The following is a 16,965-nucleotide window of genomic DNA, read 5'->3' as shown; positions in this document are numbered from 1 at the left end:
CCTTTAATTCTCTAAATGCTTTCTTTTTGTCCCTTATTGATATTCAAAATCAATAACACAACCTACTGACGTCTCAATCAATTTTACTTTTATTGGTATCTATTTTTAGTTTTGACATTTACCGGTAGCTGCTGCATTTTCCACCCTAGGCTTATACTCGAGTCATTAAGTTTTCCCAGTTTTTTGTGGCAAAATTAGGGGGGGGGGTCGGCTTATACTCGAGTATATATAGTATATTAGGTGGTCGAATCATAGTGCAATCATTATGTGCCCAAAAACTGTGTATTTTTAACACTTTCTATGGATTGTCCAAAAGGAACAGAACCTTGAAGGAGTCTTTCTAAAAAGGACAGTGAATTCCACGGTGGGATAATCATACAGAGAACCAGTGTTTATGCTCTTCATAAATAGGCTGGGATATTCTGATTGAATCGAGCAGCTGGACAATATAGATTAAAGCACTTTGTTTTATTGTTAAATAAAAGTTATAATCTGCATTATACTCCAACTTTTTACAGCTACTTTATTTAACAATGTGCAAATGTTCAAAAAAAAAAAAAATCAACTCCTGTAAACAAAAGGACTGTTAAATATATTTCACAGAAAAACAGAAAAGTAATTCAAACTCTGGAACGTTCAACTCAGAACAGTAGTGCACAAGTTCACTTTTAAAAAGATTTCTATAGGCATACCCATTATTGCTTCTTAAAGCTGTGTGGCTGGCTATGGGGAAAGGAAATTAGTCAGATTTGGAAATCTCAGCAAGGTACTCCGACATGAGGTCATGAATCCAGATGTCCGTATCTGGTAAAGTGGTGTCCACAATGTAAGCCACAACCTTCCGATTCCATGAGTTAGTGCTTTCATGAATCTCTTGTATAAGTGCCACAAGAGGCTTCTTTTCCACATGGTTTCTGAACACGTTCGCCGCTTCCTCAGACCACTGCTCACACTTGACACCTTGTGAGAAAATTCAATAATATAAATGAGAAATGTGGGTAGAATATGCACACTTAATTGACACAAACATAAAGGTTTCCTAATGGCCGTAATTTTTCCTTATTTTTACACATCAATATACATTTTGTCAAAAGATCAGGATGCCACACACAGTCCATAATAATAATAATCTTTATTTTTATATAGCGGTAACATATTCCGCAGCGCTTTATAGTTTGCACACATTATCATCGCTGTCCCCGACGGGCTCACAATCTAAATTCCCTATCAGTATGTCTTTGGAATGTGGGAGGAAACCGGAGTACCCGGAGGAAACCCACACAAACACTGGGAGAACATACAAACTCTTTGCAGATGTTGTCCTTGGTGGGATTTGAACCCAGGACTCCAGCGCTGCAAGGCTGCAGTGCTAACCACTGCGCCACTGTGCTGCCCAGTCCATCATCTTCATGACCAGTAAATTAGGGAACCATCTTAAAATTTGCATCAGTTCTCCACTTTAGCAAATGGAATGAGTTCTAGAAATTAGTATGATACCCAACCCTCCCAGTCCAGAGATTCAAAAGTCTTAAAAGGAGTGGTCGGAAGTCTAAAGGAATCTTCATCCTAAACCCCTATTTAATGCCATAAGGCCTCTTTCACACTTCCATCTTTCTGCTTAGGTCGCAATCCGTCGATTTTTGAAAATGCAGGATCCTGCAAAAAAATTTGCAGGATCCTGCATTTTCCCATAGACTTGTATTGCCGACGGATCGCGACGTATGGCCACACGTTGCATCCGTCGTGCACTGGATGCATCGGGTTTTGGCGGCCCGTCGTCACAGAAAAACGTTCAAGGGAACTTTTTCTGTACGTCGCATCCAGTGTTTCAGACTGCGCATGCCCAGCAGGAAATACTGCTCTCACGATCTTTCCTGCTCGGCAACGCAAACACTTCCGTCGGTACGTCACGCCGACGCTTCGTGACGGCCCGGTACCGACGGAAGTGTGAAAGAAGCCTAACCTAAACTATTTTCTAATACACTTGAATTAAAAATGCCCCATCTTTTCCTAACTCTTACTGCTTTTCTATTTTTTTCCCCACTTTTTTTTTGAGAATTACAGTGCTCCATAAGGAAGCAGAGGTTGCGGTTACTGCTGCAGCTCCTGCCCTGAAACGAAGAGTCATTAGTGAGGCTCATTCAGGAGCTGGGCTAGTGTCTCTGCGCCATGTGTGCAAAGATGGCACTCTCTCTGCTGCCAGCTCAGATCTGCAGTAAAGAGTCGGCACCAGAGAGTGCCAGAATACCTGGTGTTCAGAGACCAGCCCGTCCCCTAATGACGCTTTGTTCTGAGTATCCAAAAAGTAGAGACAAGAAAAATCAATCTTCTCGTCTAATAAGGGGTCATATCGACCTCTCTACATGTAATAGCAAAAATGTGATTTATTAAAACATAACCTTTATTGGTATTTAATTAAAATTTATTGCAGCGAGTCTCCTAATATGTAAATCCTAACATTACCTACAAGGGGAGTGCATTAAAGATTTCTCCTGACCCACCTCTATTTATCACAAGATGCTGAAACTGCATGTGTAATGATATAAGTCTCTATAGATTATGTGCCTAATTGCAGCTCAGAACTGATAACGCTCTTGATTTTACAGAAGTTGAAGTGGTCGGTGTGAGATAATGGACCCAGTTGAATACAGAGCAGTCATCAAGTTCCTTTACTTGAAAGGCTGCACACCAAAGGAGACGTTCGATAAGATGAAAGAGGTTTATGGTGGATTCCCCATCATATGATGTAGTCAAGAACTGGCATGGTCAATTAAAATGTGGTCGGACTTCAGTGCAAAACCGCTCCAATTCCAGGGCAACCTCACTATGCTATTGAGGAACACATCATCCAGCAAGTGGAGGTCACCATTTCAGAAAATCGCGGCGTAACCATTCGCCACCTAGCCCAAAATGTCAAGATTATCGTGGGTCTGTGGAAAAAAAATCATCCAAGACCATCTTCACATGCACAAAGTATCCGCTCGCTGGGTTCCCTAGCTGCTCACACCTTTCCAGAAGCAGGAATGAGTCGAATGCTCGCAGGCTCTATTGACAATGTGCCATGGAATCCAGGAGGACTTTTTTTTATCAGACTGATCACACAGGATGAAAGCTGGGTCCATCACTATGATCCTGAGACTAAAGTTCAGTCGATGCAATGGAAGCATCATGACTCACCGCCTCCATAGAAGGCATGTGCCCAACCCTCAGCAGGCAAGGTCATGCCCACAGTATTTTGGGACCAGCACAAAGTAGTATTGATGGATTTTCTAGTAAATGGTATCATGACCACTGGGGCATACTAGGCTTCACTGCTGCGGAAATTGCGTGAGGTCAAACCAAGATATGTAGCATACTCACCAAAGATATCCGCTTTCTGCAAGACAATGCACCAGTTCACAATTCACATATTGCCCAAATGGAAGCATGCTCCTGTGGCTTTGAAATTCTAGCACGTTCCCCTTATTCACCTGACCTTGCACCATTGGACTTCCGCCTCTTTCCAACAATGACGTTAGTCATTTTCCAGTTAATGAGACTGATTTCCGAAGTCACAACGTGGCTTTTGGAGCAACCTGTTGACTTCTACAAGCGATGTGTTTACAGTTGCTTACAGTGATGGGAGAACTGTGTGTCCCTAGGTGGCACCTATGTAGAGAAGGACTAATATCTGTTCCAAGCTTCATTGCTTTCAGTCCACAGGAAGGGAGTCAAGGGAAATCGTTAATGAGCGCCCCTCGTATATCAAGGGTGTGGCTAAAGGGAAAAGGGAAAGAGAACCTATGTATAAATGTACATAAATAGGATATGTGGATTATGATCTTTATAGACAGTGGTCAGTCCTTACAGAGGTGGTCCGCAAAGACCCACCTCATTTTCCCCATTGAAAAATCTTACGCGAAATGTGCATCTGGGGTAGGAACCCGGGAATTCTGTGGTCTGTGCATCGGCACTTTAAAACATGGGTAAGAGTATGCTACCCTTATAACTTCGGTACGGGCAGTACATTTACTTTATGCCCCTGCTTTCCACATTATCAGTTTATTTAGTTAATGGTAGATCCTCTCAGCACAAGCACTTTATGATTGTTGCAATATTACTACATTTGCACTAGGAGAGTATATGATTACATGATCTTCCAATACTGTATACCGTATTTTTCGGACTAAAAGACGCACTTTTTCCCCCCCAAAAAAAGGGGGGAAAATGGGGGTGCGTCCAATAGTCGCAATGCAGGCTTACCTAGGTGGCAGAGGTGCGGTTGCGGGGGTGTGGCGGAGGAGGCGCAGTAAGCGGGGTCCCTTTCCCCGGTATGGTGATGCAGCAGGGCCGGTATGCAGCAGAGCCGGGTGAATCCTCTTGTTATCGGTGGTGGCGGCCATTTTCCGGAGGCCGCGCGTGCGCAGATGGAGCGCTCTGCTTCCCGGGGCTTCAGGAAAATGGCCGCCGCGATCTCCATCTGCGCACGCGCGGCCTCCCGCGGCCATTTTCCTGAAGCCCCGGGAGCAGAGCGCTTCATCTGCACACGCGCGGCCTCAGGAAGATGGCCGCGCCCACCGATAACAAGAGGATTCACCCGGCTCTGCTGCATACCGGGCCTGCTGCATCACCATACCGGGGAAAGGGACCCCGCATACTGCGCCTCCTCTGCCGGCACACCCCCGCCACCGCACCTCTGCCACCGGACCTCTGCCACCGCACCTCTGCCACCTAGGTAAGCCCGCATGGTACGCCAGGGACCCCTCTCACGCCATACCTCTCACTGCACCTCCTGATCCCAGCACCTCCTGATCCCAGCACCTTCTCATCCCAGCACCTTCTCATCCCAGCATCACCCCACCTCTGCCGACACCTTGCCTCCTGTGACCCTGCTCTGCCACCGCCATAAGATACTGTGAATTCGGACAATAAGACGGACCCCCATGTTATAAAAAATCTTTTTTTCTGCAATTTTCACCCCAAATTTGGGGTGCGTCTTATGGTCCGGTGCGTCTTATAGTCCGAAAAATACGGTACTTATGTAATTTGTGGAACTGCCTCTTACCCCAACCCATTATGCCCAGGGCTTCTATTGTGGATCATATAATTTCCTTCCTCAATTTTTGTGTACAACATTATTTATGGTACTTATCATTGTATCATTAAAATCATGTTTAATTTTTGAAGTCAGCACTCCAATTATCTTTATTTCCACCTCAAATAGAAGTAGACAGCTTATCCTAGTACTAACAAACCATAGAAGAGAAGGACCACAGAACAGCACAAAATAGGGATTTTTGTATACTCACCGTAAAATCCTTTTCTCCGAGACACTCATTGGGGGACACAGGATCGTGGGTATGCTGCTGCCACTAAGTAAATACTAAAAAAGGTTAGCTCCTCCTCCGCAGTATACATCGCCCACTGGCTCCTGATAGAACCAGTTTAGTGACCAAGCAGTAGGAGATTAACAAAAATTTAAATCGTAGGTACAACATGTCAAAACTATAACACTCATCATAGGCAACAAGCCAAAGAAGGGTGGGTGCTGTGTCCCCCAATGAGTGTCTCAGAGAAAAGGATTTTATGGTGAGTACACAAAAATCCCTATTTCTCCATCGCCACATTGGGGGACACAGGACCGTGGGACGTTCCAAAGCAGTCCCTGCGTGGGAAATAACACAACAGTGTAAATGGCGCCTGCTGTCTAAAGGTGCGCTACCGCTGCCTGTAGAATACGCCTACCCAGGCTTGCATCTGCAGATGCCTGAGTATAGACATTATAATGCTTTGAGAAAGTGTGCAGGCTAGACCAGGTCGCAGCTTTCCAAACTTGCTCTGATTCTGAATGGCCCAGGAAGCACCCACCAACCGAGTGGAGTGTGCCCAGGTGCCCAATAGGATAGGCTTGCCTCTGACGCGATAAACCTCTTGAATAGTCGACCGAATCCATCTGGCGATTGTCGACTTAGAAGCAGCCAGTCCCTTCTGGTGTCCTGCTGGGAGAACAAACAGAGCTTCCGTCTGTCGAAAAGGTGCCGTCCTAGACACATACTTGAGAGCCCTTACAAGATCCAGGGAGTGAAGAGCCTTCTCCATGCGGTGCGCCGGGGCAGGGAAAAACAAAGGAAGTATGATATCCTCGTTAAGGTGGAAGACACCAACTTTGGAAGAAAGGTAGGAGATGGTCTGAGGACCACCTTGTCTCGGTGGAATGTAAGTAATAGCGACAAGAAAGGCCACCTTCCATGAGAGGAGAAACAGAGAGATGTCCTGCAACGGCTCAAAGGGAGATTCCTGCAGGACACCTAGGACCAGATTAAGGTCCCAAGCCTCTAGAGGTGCTCTATTGGGAGGCACCACGTGGGAGACTCCCTGAAAGAACGTTCTCACCTGGGGTTTGGAAGCAATTTTACGCTGGAAAAGGACTGACAAGGCCGAGACCTGCCCCTTATGGGAGCTCCGCGATAGCCCCAAGTCCAGACCGGATTGAAGGAATTCCAAGATGAAAGGGATGTTAAAAACCAACAGAGGGCGACCTCTACTTCTACACCATTCAAAGAAGGTCTTCCAGGTCCGATGACAGATGCGCAATGACACCGGCTTTCGAGCATTGATCAAGGGGGAAAAATATGGATTTTTTGTGCTACTCACCGTAAAATCCTTTTCTGCCGAGTCGCTCATTGGGGGACACAGGACTGTGGGTGTATGCTACTGCCGCCAGAAGGCTGACACGAAGACAAAAAAAAAAAAATTAGTTCCTCCCCCGCAGTATACACCCTGACACTGACCCAGACAGATCCAGTTTGGTGCACAACCAGTAGAAGAAAGAAAATAAAACAGCATTAATGCAAGGACAACATGTCTAGAATAACTCTATTGACTGAACAAACCAATCGAAAAACCAAGAGACTAACAGGGTGGGAGCTGTATCCTCCAATGAGCGACTCGGAGAAAAGGATTTTACGGCGAGTAACACAAAAATCCATATTTCTCCTTTGTCTCATTGGGGGACACAGGACTGTGGGATGTCCCAAAGCAGTGCCAGGGTGGAAAGAAGACTCACCGGAATAAACCCCTAGGCACCTACCGCCTATAGGTGCGCTACCGCAGCCTGAAGAATCCTGCTTTCCAAACTTGCATCAGCAGAGGCCTGAGTATGGATATTATAATGCTTGGAAAAGGTGTGCAGACTGGACCAAGATGCCGCCTTGCAAACCTGTTCTGCCGAAGCCTGGGGCCGAAGCGCCCAGGAAGCCCCTACCACTCGAGTGGAGTGCGCCCTGATCCCAGCCGGGGCGGCTATGCCCTTGGTAGGCCTCCTGAATAGTGGATCGTATCCATCTGGCTAAGGTCGATCTTGAGGCTGCGAGTCTCTTCCTATGACCCACCGGGAGAATGAACAGCACATCCGTCTGGCGAAAAGATACAGTCCAAGAAACGTATCTTCTCAGAGCTCTCACTAGGTCCAGGGTATGGAGAGCTTTTTCCACACGGTGCGTTGGTGCCGGGCAAAAAGAAGGTAAGACGATGTCCTCGTCGATGTGAAATGAGGAAACTACCTTTGGCAAAAAGGAAGGTGCTGGTCTTGGTTCCTGATGGAACTGTAAAAACGGAGCCTGACAGGACAGGGCCGCCAGTTCTGACACCCGCCTAATGGAGGTTATAGCTACCAAGAATAGAACCTTCCAAGTTAGGCTACTTTCACACTAGCGTCGGAATCTCCCCGTCGCAATGCATCGGGCAGAGATTCCGACGCTAGCGTTTGACGCACTGCAAAACGGGTGCAGCGGATGCATTTCTCCGGCGCATCCGCTGCCCCATTGTGAGGTGCGGGGAGGTGGGGGCGGAGTAACGTTTTTTGCTCCCGGCGGTCCGCCACAACACGGCGCAACCGTCGCACGACGGTTGCGACATGTGGCAAAGCGTCGCAATGCGTCACTAATGTTAATCTATGGGGCAAAAACGCATCCTGCAAACAACTTTGCAGGATGCGTTTTTTTGCCATAAATGACGCATTGCGACGTCTGGCAAAAAACGCCAGTGTGAAAGTAGCCTAAGGCTAAGATACAGTTGCGCAAATGGAATTCCCTACATTGCGGCCACCATCTTCTTGAGAATCATCATGCCGAAATGGATGGAACAGGGAGACGGTTGACGGAGCCTCCGGACCCCCTGTTGAAGAGCTAGGACCTTGTTCCGAGGGAGAAGCACCAACCCTCAGGAAGTGTCCAAAGTCATGCCCAGGAAGGAGATCTGCTGAGCTGGGACAGGAGACGACTTTTTTAAGTTGATCAACCAGCCCAGCCGAGAAAGAGTATCCAAGGAAATGCGGATGCACTCCTCGCAGGCTTGGAAAGATGGACCTTTGACCAGTAGGTCGTCTAGAATGGGGAGCACGACTAGACCCAGAGCGTGTAGAATGGCCATGACCTTTGTGAAAACTCTGGGGGCGGTAGCGAGGCCGAAAGGTAAGGCCGCAAACTGAAAGTGTTCCCCGCGGACAGCGAAGCGAAGGAACCTTTGGTGAAGTGGGAAGATTGGGATGTGAAGATACGCATCCCGAATGTCGATGGAGGCTAAGAACTCACCCTGCTTCCATCGAGGTGATGACGGAACGGAGGGACTCCATCCTGAAATGTCGGACGTTGACAAATCTGTTTAAGAGCTTTAGGTCCAGGATGGGCCTGTTTCTTCCTTCTTGGGGACCATGAACAGATTTGAATAAAAACCTCGGAACCTTTCGTCCTCTGGGACAGAGACAATGACCTCGTCTCGGCGGAGTGACTCAATGGCCTGGGAAAAAGCCCAGGCGTGCGTTCCCGCTTCAGGAGGCCGGAAGCAAAAAACCGGGTTGGATAGGGGAGGAAAATTCGATTTTGTATCCAGAGAACACCAGATCCCTGACCCACTCGTCGTGAACGACTGCAAGCCAGATATGACGAAACAGGAGAAGGCGTCCGCCTACTCTGCTGGTGTCGTCCGGACGAGATTGCGAGTCATTTAGTTGAAGATCTTTGGGCTCTGGATCCCCTGGATCTAGACTGCATGGTGGGCCCCTCCAGGAGTGGTTGGGCCTGTACTAGGCCTGTGGGCTTTTGTCTCTGACAGCGCGACGTCACGAACCAGGGGAACTGGCCGTGGAGGACCATCCGTAATTGCCACGAAAGGACCAAAATCGTCGGCGGATTGGTTGACTAAATCTCTGCTGGGGAAGGGAAGTACTTTTCCTTCCTGTAGCGTCCAAAATCAGTTGGTCCAGCTTTTCACCGAATAAAGCGGCCACTGATATATGGAAGGGACGTTAGGGACTTTTTAGATGCGCGCTAGTTTCTCAGGCATAGTGCCTTTCTAATCGCACTTCGTTTGAAGCTGAAAGTGCAGAGCAATTAGCCGCGTCCAGGGAAGCGTTTACGAAATAATCACTACCCAAAGAAATTTGGTTAGCTAGCTCCGCTATGTCAGAGGGGAGATCACTGTTCTGCAAGGCCTTATGCAGAGAATCTACCCAAAAGGTCACGGCTTTGGCTACCCAGGTAGCTGCAGAAGAGGGAAAAAGTGCTGAGCCTGATGCCTCAAAAACTGAACGGGCGAGGCTGTCAACCAGGCGATCCGTGGGATCTTTGATGGAAGACCCGTCCGGCAAGGACAGAAGAGTTTTGGAGGACAAACGTGAAACAGGAGGATCCACTGGAGGGGATTTTGTCCATTGTTTGCGGAGGTCAGGAGAGAAAGGATATTTGGACTCCAGAGATCTCTGACCTGCAAAGAGTTTGTCCGGACGCTCCCTATGTTGCTGATCTATGTCCTGGAACTCCGAGTGATTGGCAAACACCCTATGAGGACGCTTGGTCCTTTTGAAGGACACCGAATTATCCGTATGGGAAGTTGCAGGTTCCTCGTCAACCTGCGGTGACTGGTTGACGGCCTCAATGAGACTATCTATAGTAGTCTGATAACCTGGCGACTCTAGATCAAGGGGTCCATGAGACTCAGGTTCAGATTCCTGGTCGCTATAGGTGCTTGGAGAGCGAGAGCGAGAAGCAGAGCTAATGGACGTCTAGACACCGGAAGGCCTGGGGGACGAGCTATGAACACGCTTCCTAGATGCCCGCTTGTGTCTAGAATGAGAGCGGCCCCTGCAGGCCGATGATTCCCCTGCTGTAGGGGAATTTCCTTGGGCAGGTAGATTAGTGGTCCTGCTCCTGGATGGATCCTGGAGGGACTCGATCACTTTAGTCAAGGAAGCCATAGATTGCGATACTGACAGGGGGACTGGTCACCATGGGCTCAGTCGCGATGGGGGGCCCCTGAGCGCATTTGGGATCACAAGCATGACAGAGCAGAGCAATATGCCTGCTTGGTAGCGCAGCCTGACAGGAGGTGCAAGAAGTGAAAAACATTGTGTTTTAGAAAACTTTTTGGAGGTTTTAGGTAGAGACATGTTGAACCTTGTTACCCTCCAAAGGAGCTGCAGGGATGCTGCAGCTTAAAAATCAGAGGAGCACTGTGTGCAGCTGAAAAATTAGCAGGGGACTTTATGTGCTGCTGTCTCAGTTGGCTATATAAAGGGGGGACCTGGGGTAGTGTGTCAAAGCACTTATCCAGGTCCTGTGCCCGTTTCACAGCAGAGTTGCCCAATCCTGTGTCCTTTTGCGGCGTTAGGGAGGCAGAAGATGGCCGCCGAGATTAGAAGGGCGCTTCTCGCAGTGCACGAAAAGCGCCAGACCAGTGGGCGTGGCCTCAGGCGTGACGCCACTGTGGGCGGCGCTTTTCCGGCCTGCGGCCTAAATAAGGCCGAAGCCGGGGGCTAAATTAGTTGAGTCCGGCCGCCAATGCCAATATATTTTATTATATATATATATATATATATATATATATATATATATATATATATATATATATATACACAGGGTGGAGCGCGGTAATTTGCTGATTTGGGAATGAAATAAAAAAATTATGATCATTAGAAAAATTTATTTTATATTTTAATTATACTGAACAGTAATGGAATTTTTAAATTACATGGTTTTAAATAGTGTATCTGGCAAATGTCGACCTTCGCTATCCACACACTGCTGCATACGTTTTCTGAAGTTTTCATGAACTCTAACAAGCATGTCCACTGGTATTCTGCCAATTTCAGCTTCAATATTGTTCCTTAGGTCTTCCAAGGTGTTGGGACGGTTGATATACACCTTAGACTTCAGGTAACCCCAAAGGAAAAAATCGCTTGGGGCTAAATCTGGTGAGCGTGCTGGCCAGTTCACATCTCCCCTCAAAGAGATAAGCCGTCCAGGAAACATTTGCCTCAAGCAATTCATGGTAACCCTCGCTGTGTGTGCAGTGGCACCATCCTGTTGGAACCATGTATCCTCTAGTTCCATTGCCTCAAGAGCCGGCTGAAAATAATCCTGTATCATAGACAAGTACCGTTCGGAGTTCACAGTTATGGCACGACCATTATCCTGAAAAAAGTAAGGACCAATGATGCCTACTCGTGATATGGCGCACCACACAGTGACGCGGTCCGAATGCAGAGGTCTCTCGTGAACTTCTCTGGGGTTTGTTTCACTCCAGTAACGCATATTTTGTTTGTTTACACACCCACTGAGGTGAAAATGTGCCTCATCAGAAAAAAACACAATTGCGTCACGGGGTATCGTTGCTAACATGTCTTCACAAGAGGTCCGCCGTGTCAAATAGTCCCATGCTGACAAATGTTGGACCACGCACATTTTATACGGGTGAAAATTCAGTTCATCATGAAGAATCCGGTGGAGAGAACGTCTTGAAATGCCAAGAGCAAATGATTGCTTCCGAGCAGAGCGTTTCGGAGATTGCAGTACTGCTGCTCTAACTCTCTCGATGTTTTGTGGTGTTGTAATCCTTCTCTCAGGTCCCCTTCGTACACATGACACATTCCCTGCTGTTCTGAATGCATTCACCCAATTTACAATTGATTGCCGTCCAGGAACACGTCCGCGTGGAGGAACAGCGAATTGTAAACGAAAAGCACGCTGCACTGCAATGATCGAGTGGGCATTTGAAAAATACGCTTCAACACAAAATGACCTCTCCTCACGTGTCCACTGCATGATGGCAACTGAAAGGCAGAGGAATACAAATCTCCCATCAGCCACTGTAAGCCACACCCACTCTCCCCTCTCTTCGACCGACAGTGCCGCCACAGCATGCAGTGCAAAAAAGCAAATTACCGCGCTCCACCCTGTATATATATATATATATATATATATATATATATATATATATATATATATATATATATATATATATATATATATATATTATATATATATATATATATTAGGGACGCAGGATGGAGCAGCACATACCAGGATGGAGACCATATACCAATATAGATGCTAGCCACCCGGGCGTAGAACGGGCTCAATAGCTAGTGTGTATATATATATATATATATATATATATATATATATACACACATACACACACTAGCTATTCAACCCGTTCTACGCCCGGGTGGCTAGCATCTATATTGGTATATGGTCTCCACCCCGGTATGTGGCAGCATAGGGCAGCACATGACAGAACGGGGGTGCAGGATGGGAGCAGCACATGACAGGATGGGGGCGCAGGATGGGGACGCAGGATGGGTGAAGCACATGACAGGATGGGGGCGCAGGATGGAGCAGCACATACCAGGATGGAGACCATATACCAATATAGATGCTAGCCACCTGGGCGTAGAACGGGCTCAATAGCTAGTATATATATACATATATATATATATATATATATATATATATATATATATATATATATATATATATATATATATATACATATATATACATATATACACACACTAGCTATTGAACCCGTTCTACGCCCGGGTGGCTAGCATCTATATTGGTATATGGTCTCCATCCTGGTGTGTGCTGCTCCATCCTGCGCCCCCATCCTGTCATGTGCTTGTCATGTGTCAGGATGGAGCAGCACATACCAGGATGGAGACCATATACCAATATAGATGCTAGCCACCCGGGCGTAGAACGGGTTCAATAGCTAGTGTGTGTATATATATATATATATATATATATATATATATATATACATACATACACTAGCTATTGAGCCCGTTCTACGCCCAGGTGGCTAGCATCTATATTGGTATATGGTCTCCATCCTGGTATGTGCTGCTCCATCCTGCGCCCCCATCCTGTCATGTGCTTCACCCATCCTGCGCCCCCATCCTGCGCCCCCATCCTGTCATGTGCTGCTCCCATCCTGCGCCCCCATCCTGTCATGTGCTTCACCCATCCTGCGTCCCCATCCTGCGCCCCCATCCTGTCATGTGCTGCTCCCATCCTGTGCCCCCATTCTGTCATGTGCTGCTCCCATCCTGCACCCCCGTTCTGTCATGTGCTGCCCTATTCTGTCATGTGCTGCTCCCATCCTGCGCCCCCGTTCTGTCATGTTCTGCTCCCATCCTGCGGCCCCATTCTGTCATGTGCTGCTCCCATCCTGCGCCCCCGTTCTGTCATGTACTGCTCCCATCCTGCGCCCCATACACTGCTCCATAAAGGTTTATGGCCCCCATAAAATGCTCCATAGTATATGCCCCGTACACTGCTCCATAAAGGTTGATGGCCCCCATAAGATGCTCCATAGTATATGCCCCGTACACTGCTCCATAAAGGTTTATGGCCCCCATAAGATGCTCCATAGTATATGCCCCCGTACACTGCTCCATAAAGGTTTATGGCCCCCATAAGATGCTCCATAGTGTATGCCCCGTATGCTGTTCCATAAAGGTTTATGGCCCCAATAAGATGCTCCATGGTATATGCCCCCGTACACTGCTCCATTATGGTTTATGGCCCCATAAGATGCTCCATAGTATATGCCCCGTACACTGCTCCATTATGGTTTATGGCCCCCATAAGATGCTCCATAGTGTATGCCCCCGTACACTGCTCCATTATGGTTTATGGCCCCATAAGTTGCTCCATAGTATATGCCCCCGTACACTGCTCCATAAAGGTTTATGGCCCCCATAAGATGCTCCATAGTATATGCCCCCGTACACTGCTCCATAAAGGTTTATGGCCCCCATAAGATGCTCCATAGTATATGCCCCCGTACACTGCTCCATAAAGGTTTATGGCCCCCATAAGATGCACCATAGTGTATGCCCCGTATGCTGTTCCATAAAGGTTTATGGCCCCCATAAGATGCTCCATGGTATATGCCCCTGTACACTGCTCCATTATGGTTTATGGCCCCATAAGATGCTCCATAGTATATGCCCCGTACTGTTGTGAGTTCTGTTTTTGGGCTCCCTCTGGTGGTTACTGATGGTACTGGGTGACTTGTGTTCTCTGCGGTCTCTGGTGTCCACCTGTTCCATCAGGTTATGGGAGTTTCCTATTTAACCTGGCTTTTTTGTAATTTCCTCGCCGGCTATCAATGTAATCAGCGTGTCTTTTTACCTCTGCTCCCTGCGTCTGTTATCTTCAGGACAAGCGAAGTTTTGATTTTCCTGTTCCACGTTTTGCTTAATTTTTGTCTTAGTCCAGCTTGCAGATATGTGATTCCTTGCTGCTGGTTGCTCTAGTGGGCTGAAATTACTCCTCATGTTCCATGAGTTGGCACATGAGTTCAAGTAATTTCAGGATGGTTTTTTTGAAGGGTTTTTCGCTGACCGCGCTGTTCACTTTTGTATCCTCTGCTATCTAGCTTTAGCGGGCCTCATTTTTGCTGATTCTATTTTCATAACTACGTATGTGCTTTCCTCTCATTTCACCGTTATTACATGTGGGGGGCTGCTATTTCTGTGGGGTGTTTCTCTGGAGGCAAGTGAGGTCTGTGTTTCTTCTTATAGGGGAAGTTAATCCTTCGGCTGGCGCGAGACGTCTAGGAATCATCGTAGGCACGTTCCCCGGCTACTGCTAGTTGTGTGTTTAGGTTCAGGATCGCGGTCAGCTCAGGATCCATAACCCTAGAGCTTGTTTTGTTTTTGTGCTTGTCCTTTTGTGATCCCCTGCCATTGGGATCATGACAGTATAGCCGGCCCGAAAAAATTGGTCATCGTTTTGGCTGAAGTAGGAGGAAAAGTAGTCTGAGGAAGTTTTTTTTTTTTTTTCTCCCCCTCCTCAGTGTTTGCTGCCTAGCCTTAATTGCAGCTTGACTGCTTCTTTCCTCCTCTTAATCTTTGAATGGCTCTGACCTCAGCTGTTTATCATGGACGTCCAGAGTTTGGCTTCCAGCCTGAATAATCTTGCTGCTAAGGTTCAAAATATACAAGATTTTGTTGTACATACGCCTATGTCTGAACCTAGAATTCCTGTTCCAGAGTTTTTTTCTGGAGATAGATCTAGTTTTCTGAATTTTAGGAACAATTGCAAGTTGTTTCTTTCCTTGAAATCTCGCTCCTCTGGAGACCCTGCTCAGCAGGTCAAGATTGTTATATCTTTCCTGCGGGGTGACCCTCAGAATTGGGCATTTGCATTGGCACCAGGGGATCCTGCGTTGCTCAATGTGGATGCGTTTTTTCTGGCATTGGGTTTGCTCTATGAGGAACCTAACCTAGAGATTCAGGCTGAAAAAGCTTTATTGGCTCTCTCTCAGGGGCAAGATGAAGCAGAAATATATTGTCAGAAATTTCGGAAATGGTCGGTGCTTACTCAGTGGAATGAGTGCGCTCTGGCTGCAAAATTCAGAGATGGTCTTTCTGAGGCCATTAACCCCTTCATGACCCAGCCTATTTTGACCTTAAAGACCTTGCCGATTTTTGCAATTCTGACCAGTGTCCCTTTATGAGGTAATAACTCAGGAACGCTTCCATTGATCCTAGCGGTTCGGAGATTGTTTTTTCGTGACATATTGGGCTTCATGTTAGTGGTAAATTTAGGTCAATAAATTCTGTGTTTATTTGTGATAAAAACGGAAATTTGGCGAAAATTTTGAAAATTTCGCAATTTTCACATTTTGAATTTTTATTCTGTTAAACCAGAGAGTTATGTGACACAAAATAGTTAATAAATAACATTTCCCACATGTCTACTTTACATCAGCACAATTTTGGAAACAAAATTTTTTTTTGCTAGGAAGTTATAAGGGTTAAAATTTGACCAGCGATTTCTCATTTTTACAACGAAATTTACAAAACCATTTTTTTTAGGGACCACCTCATATTTGAAGTCAGTTTGAGGGGTCTATATGGCTGAAAATACCCAAAAGTGACACCATTCTAAAAACTGCTCCCCTCAAGGTGCACAAAACCACATTCAAGAAGTTTATTAACCCTTCAGGTGCTTCACAGCAGCAGAAGCAACATGGAAGGAAAAAATAAACATTTAACTTTTTAGTCACAAAAATGATTTTTCAGCAACAATTTTTTTATTTTCCCAATGGTAAAAGGAGAAACTGAACCACAAAAGTTGTTGTCCAATTTGTCCTGAGTACGCTGATACCTCATATGTGGGGGTAAACCACTGTTTGGGCGCACGGCAGGGCTTGGAAGGGAAGGAGCGCCATTTGACTTTTTGAATGAAAAATTGGCTGCACTCTTTAGCGGACACCATGTCACGTTTGGAGAGCCCCCGTGTGCCTAAAAATTGGAGCTCCCCCACAAGTGACCCCATTTTGGAAACTAGACCCCCCAAGGAACTAATCTAGATGCCTAGTGAGCACTTTAAACCCTCAGGTGCTTCACAAATTGATCCGTAAAAATGAAAAAGTACTTTTTTTTCACAAAACATTTATTTTCATCTCAATTTTTTCATTTTCACATGGGCAATAGGATAAAATGGATCCTAAAATTTCTTGAGCAATTTCTCCCGAGTACGCCGATACCTCATATGTGGGGGTAAACCACTGTTTGGGCACACGGCAGGGCTCGGAAGGGAAGGCGCGCCTTTTGACTTTTTGAATGGAAAATTAGCTCCAATTGTTAGCGGACACCATGTCGCATTTGGAGAGCCCCTGTGTGCCTATGCA

The 16,965-nt window shown here is 46.6% G+C and overlaps 1 protein-coding gene across 1 annotated transcript in view; it reads right to left on the bottom strand.

Moving 5' to 3' along the window:
* Positions 1-453: 453 nt before the first annotated feature.
* The window catches only part of TDRD7 (tudor domain containing 7), a 161,333-nt gene continuing 144,821 nt past the window's right edge, over positions 454-16,965 (bottom strand). The window contains exon 17 of the mRNA XM_069766726.1: positions 454-960. Within this exon, the coding sequence (XP_069622827.1) occupies positions 740-960 (221 nt within the window). The 3' untranslated portion in view covers positions 454-739. The remainder of the gene's footprint in view (positions 961-16,965) is intronic.

The sequence above is a fragment of the Ranitomeya imitator genome, chromosome 1 (assembly GCF_032444005.1).
Source record: "Ranitomeya imitator isolate aRanImi1 chromosome 1, aRanImi1.pri, whole genome shotgun sequence".
Classification (NCBI taxonomy): Eukaryota; Metazoa; Chordata; class Amphibia; order Anura; family Dendrobatidae; genus Ranitomeya; species Ranitomeya imitator.
The sequence above is the reverse complement of the archived record's forward strand: the minus strand, read 5'-3'. Positions and strand labels throughout refer to the sequence as shown.